Here is a 10,841-nt window from a genome sequence, read left to right as displayed (position 1 = left end):
AGATCCAAATTTTTTGCAAATCGATTTGAAAATAGAAAAGTTATAGCAAATTTAGTAAATGACATTGGATTCAAGCAACGTATCGATACTGTACAGCACATTTGATTGTAAAATAAATTAAAATATCATTTCCAGTGGCATGTTATGCACATCGCAATTAGAAAAACAGCTGACAATAGGTTTGTTTCATTAAGCAATAGTTTGAAATATTTTTTAACAATTGTCACAAATTATCATGCCTTGGCTAGCAAAAAAGTTGATAAAATAAGATAAATTGAGATAGCAAAATAACATTTGATTTTTAGATAAAGTTTGGAAGTTTCTGCGGGATACATTTATACTTGTAAAACTGAAACAACGGTACTTATTGAATGTATTATGTATTTATATTATGATCCTTATTTTCAAGTAAAACTACGCTCAAAAGTATGTCTAATAACCGCTTGAAAAGCTCATCTGGTCAACCTAGTGCCCAGTAACCAAATTCAATAAAATGTGGCCAAATTTGATAAGAAAAGAATATTTCAGAAAAAGCTTGTAAAAAATAAAACTCTTAAACTGATAATTTGATTGCAAAACATTGTATAGCAGGTTCATAGGGATTTCAAAGACCTTTAATTTGGTGGAGATATTTTTGCGGTGTGATAATCACAACCGGATATTTTTGGAAAAAATTGAAAATGTTGTTTTCTCAATTTGAAAAAAACGATAATTTCGCAAATTCTTAAAACCTATTCTACTTTTTTAATTTTCAACCTCATATTCAGATTGTGTGAGTTATTTTACATAGCAAATGACTATAAAATTCACGACCTTCAACTATTTTGTTAAAAAAATTTTCCCAGAATGCATATGGTTTTCTAAATTTTCAAATGCAACGCGCAAGTATTTAGAGTTATCATATTCGAATAAAATTTTGCACAGCTTATTTTTAGACCAAAAGACATCTTTTGCCGCGCGGCAAACTGTATATTTAAAAAAGAAGTTGAAATAACGAACGGTCTAGTGCACACTCATGTTAAAATGAATAACACTTTTATTTTTTGTGAACTATATTTTATTTATACCAAAATGTTTTTAAAAACAAGTACTCTGGCGTTTTAAAGCATTATCTGTTACTTACATTCATAAGTTTGCTTTATAAAAAAATGTACTGAAAAGTACTGATTTTTTAGCATGAAAAAGTCTAACGTACTGATTTCGTGCATAAAAAATCTGGCAACCCTATCTGTACCTCGGCGAATTGCATTATTGGAAGCAGAATAATTTAGTACCTAAATACCCTGCAGGGAAAGCTACCAGTTGTGAACCAGAATGCTACCAGTTTGCGTTTCAGCCCAACTAGTTCACGTTGTATACTTTTTCATTGTTAGCGACTGGTATTTTTTACATGGCGGTGTCATAGGAGATGTCAATTGTCCGCTCCTGTATCAGCACGCTACCAGTAGAAATATTAGTAGCCAAAATGTATTCAACAAAGTGTGATTGATTTTGACATTGCTCTCATACGAAGCAGGTTGTAATGTCAAATTGAAATGAATTGTTAACCCATTTGAAAATGTGTTTTTTTCAAATTTGAATTTGTTAAAAAAAATTACACACAAATTTTTCAAGCAACAAATTTTCTTGTTAAGAGATAAACCGCCGAGGAGAGCAAGTAAGTACATTTAAGTTTGATAATAAGTAAATATGTTCGACTTTGCTTAAATATTTAATGTAAGGAAACCAAGATGAAACGGAGCAAAACGTTTGAACGGTGCGCTGTATGCAATAAAAGTCACGACACGAAAATAGTGCGATGTTTTAAACCACCTAGTTGCGAATTAAGACGGCAGCGATGGGAAGAAAGCTGTGGTGTTGTACTACGTGATTCATCTCGCGTTTGTGTAAACCACTTCAAGGAAAGTGATTTCATTAGTTGTCCGTCCAAATCAAGCACTTTCAAACGAGCTCGTTTATACACAGGCGCAGTCCCAATGCCATACGATTTAGTACACGATCAGGATACATTCTTTGTTGATGCCCAAAGTCAAACAGACGACTCTTTAGAATGCACCTTGGAACCAGAAATATTTCGGCTTACCGAAATAATTATAACCATGCAAGCAAGTATGGAAGAGCTTAAAGTAAAACCGCTCGAAGCAAAGTCTTTAATGGAAAACTATTTCGCATGAAAAAAAATTTCATTTCAAAATTGTTAGAGTTAATGTCACATATAAAATTGGAAACAAATGTAAAATCATACTTTTATAAGGGTCGAGTTTAGGATAAAAAATTTAAATATAAAAATAAACACACCAAAGCATAAAACTTGGGCAATTAAAAACAAGAAAATTGCTAAAACGATTTTATAAACAATTTGTTTTATTTTATTGACAAAATATATGTAATGTAAGTAAAACAAAACTATAATCGAAATAAAAGCCTAGGGCATCAGTGCTGACAAGATACATGCATCACTAAGGGTTAATTCGTTTGTTTATACTTTTTGACATTATAGTACCTTAAAAGAGAGCCGCACTGAGTTGTCAATCACACCTTGTTTAATACACCTTGCTAGTGGCATCATGCCAGTTGACGGGATAGACTGCCTATTCACCCTCGTGAAAAGCATAAGTATTTCATTTGTCAATGTCATATGTCAATGGTCGACAGAGTAAAGCTTTGGCACACCAAATCAAGAGATCCGAGTTCAAATCTCAGTGAGTGAATCTTTTTTTATTTATATCTCTTGTTGGAATTTTCAAATTTATTGTTTTAAAAAGAACAAAAAATTATTTATTTTAATTTTTTTACGGTGTTTGAGAGAATTTAGGTTTTTTCCAAATGAAATTAAATTTATGTACAAAATTTATTTTATATTTAATATTAATATTTAAATTGAAATAAATTGAAATAATTATAATTATATAAATTTACTTACTTACTTTACTTTAACAACCTCCACGCGCACTCGAACCTGAGATCTCAGAACCGAAATCCGTAGTCTTCAGTCGACGCCACAGCCGACATTTGTGATGAAAGCAATTAACCACTGTTTAGTTTTGGTTGCGGCTATTCAAAGACAGATGTCACTGATCGCATAACTTGTTCGAAATCGCCGGAAAGGTAGGTCGTACAGTAGGGCAAAAAAGATTGCTCAGGACAAATCAATTTTGGGGGCCCAAATATGAACCGATTTCATTTTCCTTTCTTTTAAATAAGGGATAATTAAATTTCGCATCGCATAAAAAAGCTCTAGGTTTTCAATTATTTATGTTGAAAAATGGAAGAAAAAATATTTTTACGTTTGAATGCTTCCAATTTTTTGGAAAATGCTTGAAATTTATTTCAAATGTCTGAATAAAAATTATTCATAAACCTTTTCACCATAGGATACATTTAATTAAAAGATGCGTTTCATTTGTTATCTATACTAATACATATATATTTTGAAAGCCGTTTTTTCTGTTCGAAAAACTCGAGAATAGCTGTACCAATATTTTTTAAATTTCGGACATCGACTCCAGACTATCCGGGGATGAAAAGCATTTTCGATATATAAAGGGGGTGTGGCACCTTCCATACAAACTGAACTTTTCACACAACATATCTCTGGAAGTATTCATCGTAGAGTGCTGCAACTTAGTATAGAGATATATAATAACAACGCCAAACTCATGGAAAAAATGGGAGTTATTGAAAAACGGGGCGTGGCACCTCCCATACAAACTGAATTTCTCACACCTCATACACATTCTAGTGTGAGAAATTCAGTTTCTAATGTGAGAAATTCAGTTTCTAATGTGAGAAATTCAATTTGTATAGTAGGTGCCACGCCCCGTTTTTCAATAACTCTCAATTTTTCCATGAGTTTGGCGTTGTTATTATATATCTCTATACTAAGTTGCAGCACTCTACGATGAATACTTCCAGAGATTATTTGTGTGAAAACATCGGTTTGTATGGGAGGTGCCACGCCCCCTTTGTTATATCGAAATTAGTTTTCTTCTATTATCATCCTTTGGGGGTCTAGAGTCGATGTCCAAAATTTCAAAAATTACGGTACAGTTGTTCTCGAGTTTTTCGATTAGAAAACAACGGCTTTCAAAATATATATATCAGTATATATGAAAAATTAAAAACATTTTTTAAGTAAATGCATCCTATGTTCATGAACATTTTTTTAAATAATTGCAGGCATTTGAAATTAATTTCAAGTATTTTCGAAAAAACTGGAAGCATGAAAACGTAAAAATTTGTTTTCTTTCACTTTTCAACATAAATAAATAAAAAACTAGAGCTTCTTTAAAAAAATCGCCACGGATAGATCGACGCGAAATTTAATTATCTCTTATTTAAAAAAAGAAGCATGAAGGCGGTTCATATTTGGGCTCTCAAAATTGATTTGTCCATAGCAACCTTTTTTGCACCACTGTGGGTCGTCGCTTTAGGCTATCTGCACACTTGTCGTCCAATCATAGTTGCGTTATCGTCTCGCCCTGAAATTTTGAGCCGAGCACATGCATTTCAAAGGAGATTGGCACACTTGTCGTTATCGCCTAGTTATCGGCAAATCGTAGAAGATGCAGAAACGGATAAATACGGCACCGTCGTTTGCTAATCGTTGTGCACGTATTATTTGTTTACATTTTATGGGGAAGAATTAGTGAACAAGTTAATATTTGCATTAAAATTGCAAAAAAATTAGCATTTTTTGCATAAAATCTGTGGAAATTATTGAAAAGTGCATAATTGCATTAAAATTCAATAAATGTGAGCGTTTTAACTATAAAATGTGACGAAATTGTAAAAAGTCTCTGTGTGCATGTTCAAAACACATTTCAGGAAAAGAAAAGAAGAGATTTTACTGAAAAATGATGTCTAGAATTGTTGCAGCATAGTCTATATTTTAAAAATTGCAGGTTTTTGTAAATATTTCACGAAAATATCAACCAGAAAACAGAAAATACCAGCTCCAAGTGATTTTTTAGACGCCAAATGAATTGAAATATCACGACCGAGTGGGCGAAAGTGTAGTCGTCATGTAATCGTTGCATCATGATTGTGACGATGAAGCAACTATGATTGGATGACCAATGTGCAGAAAGCCTTATGGTCTGATTATGCATACTTCGCACAACTTCGCATAAACTTTATACTGTAATTTCGTATGTACTTTGTATCTAATTTGTATGTATTCCATTACCCAGAAATTAGCAGAATTTTTAAAAACTTAGCGATCTGTTCAGTTTAGATTTCGCTTCACATTTTCTTAAGTTACATTTTTATTGCACTGGTGCAAATGGTTGTGCGAAGTTATGCGAAGTATGCATAATCAGACCCTTAGCGAATACTAATTAATGAACTAGTATTTATACTGGCTGGTTTGGCATTTCACTGCGGACAACTGGTATAATTATAGTCCATGACGAACTGGTATGACTTCCCCATTTAATACCAGTTTTCGAACTAGAATTTCTACCAACTTGTTTACTTTTTTCTATGAGGAAGTGGTGTAATTATGGTTTATAACGAACTGGTATAACTTTTATCCTTAAATAATAGTTCATGAACTGGAATTTGTGCATACTGGTTCAGCTTTTCACTGCAGGGTAACGCATCATGAGGCTTTGTCCCCTTTCAGACACGTCAAGTCTTGAAAGCAATTTTTTTCGCATTCTCTTTTGTGTTTTCTATTTGCTTCCACACGCGTCAACTTTAATTGAATTCAAGTCCTTGGTTCTTTAAATGGGAAGCAACGAAAGGATCAAAAGAGACAAGAAAACTTGAAACGAATTGACGGTACGGAGGTATCTGTACTCTTCCCCTCTCTTCTCACCTCCTTCGCCTACGAACGAGCAGACTTGAAAGCAAGACTTGACGTGTCTGAAAGGGGACTTTTCATTGAGTTGTGGTGTATTCTGCTGGTGTGTGTGTGGTGTATTGTGGTATTCTTGGTTGTTGCGAATTACTTTACATAAATCCCCTCCCCCTGCGGCCGGCCCTGAGGTAGAGTTAATACTCCTCTGCAGCATTCTCTTTCCAGGCTAGCTATGTTGTCAGCATCAAATCGAATACGCTGTTTCTTTTGTGATGAAGTCCCCACATTCTGGAGCAGGTAAGATTTTCTCTTTTTAATATCTGAGAACTATCAACCAGTGGTATTTTTATTTCGAAGCACTTTGATTCACTCCTCTTAAAAACATGCCTCCAATCGCATTTTTATTGACAATCCAATTTAAAAGACCCAAATTGTTTTCATAGAACTTTTATTTTACAAAATCAGGGCAAAATTATTTCTTCCCAGAATTTCCTTGACTTGTTCAACATAGATATGCTACAAGAAATACATAGTTTAAAGATTTCGCTATTTAAATTTTTTAAGTTGCAAGGTTTGTATATACATGTATTATATTTTTAGGTTATAAACTCGGTGCTGTAATATTTAATACTTTATCAATTTGTAATTACATTTTATCAGTATATGTAAGTATATTACGCCTTAAAAGGAAGCCTCCACCAGGTACGTACCATCCATGGGCTGATTGTTTTGATTATTTTGAGCATTGCCCGAAGCCGGTAGGTACTTTCCGCAAGCCTAAAATTAAAAAAACACTTGCATGAAATGGTATATGAGAGAAAATAATTCAATTTTAAAATTTTGTACCTAAATATGTATTTATATGTGTATATGCTATTGAATCTTTTATATTTTTACTGACAAATAGGAATTTCGATTTTCGCTCGCGAAATCTCGAGTATTTGATACCCGGGGAATCGAATTATCGCTACAATCTCGGGTACTGTCATACCTACAAGCAATTTCAAGTAGTTAACGAGACATACGAGCTTATCGAGAATACGAAAAAGAAAGAAAAAAATTAAATACAAAAAATAATAATTTATGCTAAATATTCTATATGTATTATAAAAAAAGTTTGTGTTTTTATAAAAAATATCAACTGCATCACGAGCTTTTCAATCCACGGGAATCTCGTGAAAAAGCGGTTCCCATCAAAAACTGATTCTTGACCATTTTTTGGAAATCGACTGCTCTACTAATAGCTATTTACACGATATGTATTTGCACATGTAAATGTTACTTTTCCGATACGTTCTTGTATATGGCGCATTCGAGTAGATAGAAAAAAGTAGCATTTACATATGCAAATACATATCGTGTAAGAGCGCTGTAACAAGTGCATCTGAAGACATGCAGAAATACGGTGCCAGATGCGGGATTCTTGCGCGGGCGGTGGGAGTTTGGGTTTAGTGGGTAGCCCAACACGCTTCGGTGGGAGTCCCACACTCGGGGAAGGTAGTATAGAGATAGAGCACCCGGCCAGTGCATAAAGCATTTCCCTCTCCTACGAAAAAAAGTGGCGAACATGTTCAGCTACATATCGTCGTTTAAAGTACAAAACCGCGTATCGTCATTCTGCAAAACTGCGTAACTGACATTTTCAGCCAAAAATTGGATTTGCTCTTGGCTCAATCCTTATCCATTCGTCCTGAAATATGCTAGCCAGGAATGCGATTGCTTTATAAAAAAGAGAACAATTTTAAATATGAGTGTTTTTACTCTCTAGAAAATAATTTATGCAACCTCACATACGCGGTTTTGCATTTTGTTGATACGCGCTTTTGTACTTTAAATGACGATATGGATTTGGCTTAGGCAGAGCATGTCTTCCTATTTGATTTGTGGTGGATTACGATCAAAGCTTTTGACGGGAGAAGCTTTTTAAAGGTTTTGTCACATGTAATAATCAAAAAATTAAATAGACTTGGGCGATTTTTCTGATCTTTTTCGCCTATTTGCCAAAGAGGCATTGTGTGGCCTACTAAAAACTAAAACTTTATTTATTTGTTATAAGTTATCATTTTACACATTTTTCTTTTAGCTAAAAAAGAATTCAGTCTGGTTGATCAGGGATCACACGGTTTGTACATTTATACAGATTTGTACATTTTGGCAGTCACAGGGTTGTGTTTTCAACAACTTTGTGTCACAGCGCACGGCAGTGCGCGCAAGTGACGAAAGCAGCCACAGTAGCATGCTGAAATGACTTATATATACACGAGATTTGGAAGTTTTTATCCAGACGTCCAATCGACATGTTTGAGATATCGTTGGAAAGGTCTTGCAGAGTGTGTCCAGAAAACGTATTCAAGCTTCATAAACGATTAACCGGATTCTTAAAAATTTGGCTAAAGTGTTGCGAAACAAAAAAAGGTGTTTTTGCTTTTGCCGGTTTAAGGATGCACATCGGTACATCCAACATATTTATGTTATTCTATAGGCCAATACCTTTCAAACGATACCTTATATAATAAGTTCCGGCTACTAGTTGGAAAGATATAGAGGTAAATGTGTTTTGGTTCGTGTCTCCACTACGAGATGGGTTGGTATGTATCAGAGCTGTAAAATGATTGAATCAACATAGTCTGCATTCACTCGGCATTCCTTTCAAAATGTTGATTGTTGGTTTGTATAAATAAAAACTTCATTCCTGAGTGGCTTAAAATATTTGAAAACAAACNGACTACAAAAAAACTAAGAAGGTTTTGTTCCAGGAAGTTTTGATTCGTATGCCATTGTGGGCGTGGCTGCTGCCTGAAAATCGAAAAAAGGCAATTTTTTAAACTACCACTGAGGCCGCACTTCTCAGTCCATACCATTGACGTGGATATCAGAAGAAAGGGTCTTTAAACAAGCTATCTAACGCCATCTTTTGTATTTATTAAATATAAATATGTCATAACGTTATCGCCTGAAATTTAAAAATCGGGATGCTGAAAATATACATTTCGGGCATTTTCTCAAAAAATGGTCCGTCGATTTTATTCTAGGTTTCCACAAATCTAGCCCAAAATCTTATCTTTCATCTGGTATATAGCTTATATCTGGGAAAACTCTTGTTATGGAGATATTGCGATTCAAATTGAAAAAAATTTCGCTCCAAAAAGGGTCAAATGGTTAAAAATTAACATATAAAAATAAACTACGAGACAATCAGACGAATACAAATGTTTATTGTATCCAAAGTTGGTACCAACTTGATAAGTTTTTATCACTTCTCATAATTTTTTCGAATACAAAGGATATGATCATTCTTTTTCGCTTTATTCCGTATTCGAAAAATTATATGTTTCAATGGGCAAATCGATTTGAATACATAATTTAGATTTAGATAATATTTTTAGCAATTTATTTGAGAAAAATAAAACATTTAGATTATTGTTTGTATTTTCGTCGGTTTTAAATTTGCTACCCCAAAATAATTGATATCAAATAAACCACCTCTTTGAGGTAAACTTAAATTTATGATATCAATTTCGTGACGAAAATTATACGAATTTTTTAACTGCCTTTGAAACGAACGGATGATGTTGTTGTGTCGTTTCTTCCACTTATTTCGCAGCTGAAGGTCCGATAAATATTCGCGGGACCACCGATTCCAAAACTCGCGTTTGAGGTGAGAAACAAGTTTCCATCTTGTTAATAAATTTGTTTGCTGTGGGCTACACGTTGGATCAACGTGGGCATTTAGGGGTTCTCCTATGAGGAAGTGGCCTGGAGTTAAAGCTGTTAGATCGTTAGGATTGTCGGACATTGGGCTGATTGGTCTGGAATTTAGGATTCCTTCCACCTCGATGATTACCGTGTCCAATTCTTCATACGTTAAGAACGCTGTCGAGGTGCTTCTTATTAGTAGATGCTTAGCAGATTTTACCGCTGCTTCCCATAAACCGCCAAAATGTGGAGTCCTAGGAGGTATAAAACGAAATGTTATTCCCTTTCCGCTGCACTGCTTTACTATTGATTCTCGTGATGAATTTCCATAAAAAACGTCAGTAAGTTCAGAAAGCTGGTTTTTCGCGCCTACAAAATTGGTTGCGTTCTCACAATATAAATTTTGACAATGTCCTCTTCGGCTTAAAAATCATTTTAAGGCACCAATAAATGCATCCGTCGTTAAGTCGGTGACTAATTCCAAATGCACTGCCTTTGTGGCAAAACAGCAAAATATCGCTACATAGGCCTTTTGTGGTTTCTTTCCCCTTATCCTTAAGTGAACCCAAAATGGCCCGCAGAAGTCCACGCCTGAGTTAATGAATGGTCTTGCTGGAGTTACTCTTGTTGAAGGCAAGTTCCCCATAATTTAACTCATTAGTTTTGGCTTAGCTTTGGTGCATCTTACACAGTTGATGCTAACATGATGTTCTCAGGAATTTGCCTTTCGTCGATCTTGATTTCTTGCGAAGGTTGCGGGGATATAATCTGAGTCAATACCTCTGCCTCTAGCCGCGTTGTAAAGTTGTTGATCCGAGACTGTAGCGCCACATTGACTCGATGCTGTATCTTAGTGCTCCTTGACCCGATGGCACTAATGGAGATTGATGATGGTTTAGTTGAGATGCCAAGACGTTTAACCAATCGTTCAGTCACAAAATTAACTTGTGAGCCTGAATCGAGAATTGCCAGACACTGCACTTCTGTTCCGATTCCTCTAACTTTCACCATGGCAGTGCTTAGTGGTACATATGTGTTTGACTTTGTGTGCTTTGCGGTGGTAAGTGACGCTGCTTCGTCTTTTGATGGCGTTGATTTGGTCCTGGATGGTGTAGTACTTTGCGATTCGTTGCCTTGTGTTGGAGTGGCTACTGATGTAATGTCTTTGCTCACATCCCTTTTTGAATCCTCGAAATGTAACAGCGTGTTGTGTTTTTTGTTGCATTTCAGACAGTTTCTTAATATACAATTTTTAGATCCATGTCCCGGTTTTAGGCAATTGTGGCAATATTTCTGCCCTTTTATGAACTGAAAGCGTGCCGATGGAGACTGTTGTAAAAAT

General features: G+C 34.9%; 1 protein-coding gene across 2 annotated transcripts in view; it reads right to left on the bottom strand.

Annotated features, from left to right (window-relative positions):
• Window positions 1-6,234: 6,234 nt before the first annotated feature.
• The window catches only part of Shal (Potassium voltage-gated channel protein Shal), a 181,392-nt gene continuing 176,785 nt past the window's right edge, over window positions 6,235-10,841 (bottom strand). Inside the window, exon 4 of one of the 2 annotated variants that reach the window (XM_017613832.1) lies at window positions 6,235-6,580. In XM_017613832.1, the coding sequence (XP_017469321.1) occupies window positions 6,485-6,580 (96 nt within the window). In that variant the 3' untranslated portion in view covers window positions 6,235-6,484. The remainder of the gene's footprint in view (window positions 6,581-10,841) is intronic. The other variant, XM_017613831.1, reaches the window with a different exon arrangement.

The sequence above is a fragment of the Rhagoletis zephyria genome, unplaced genomic scaffold, assembly GCF_001687245.7.
Source record: "Rhagoletis zephyria isolate East Lansing unplaced genomic scaffold, Rhagoletis_zephyria_1.1 Rzeph_scaffold_00723, whole genome shotgun sequence".
NCBI lineage: Eukaryota > Metazoa > Arthropoda > Insecta > Diptera > Tephritidae > Rhagoletis > Rhagoletis zephyria.
Note: the sequence above shows the minus strand (reverse complement) of the source record. Positions and strands in the feature narration are given on the sequence as shown.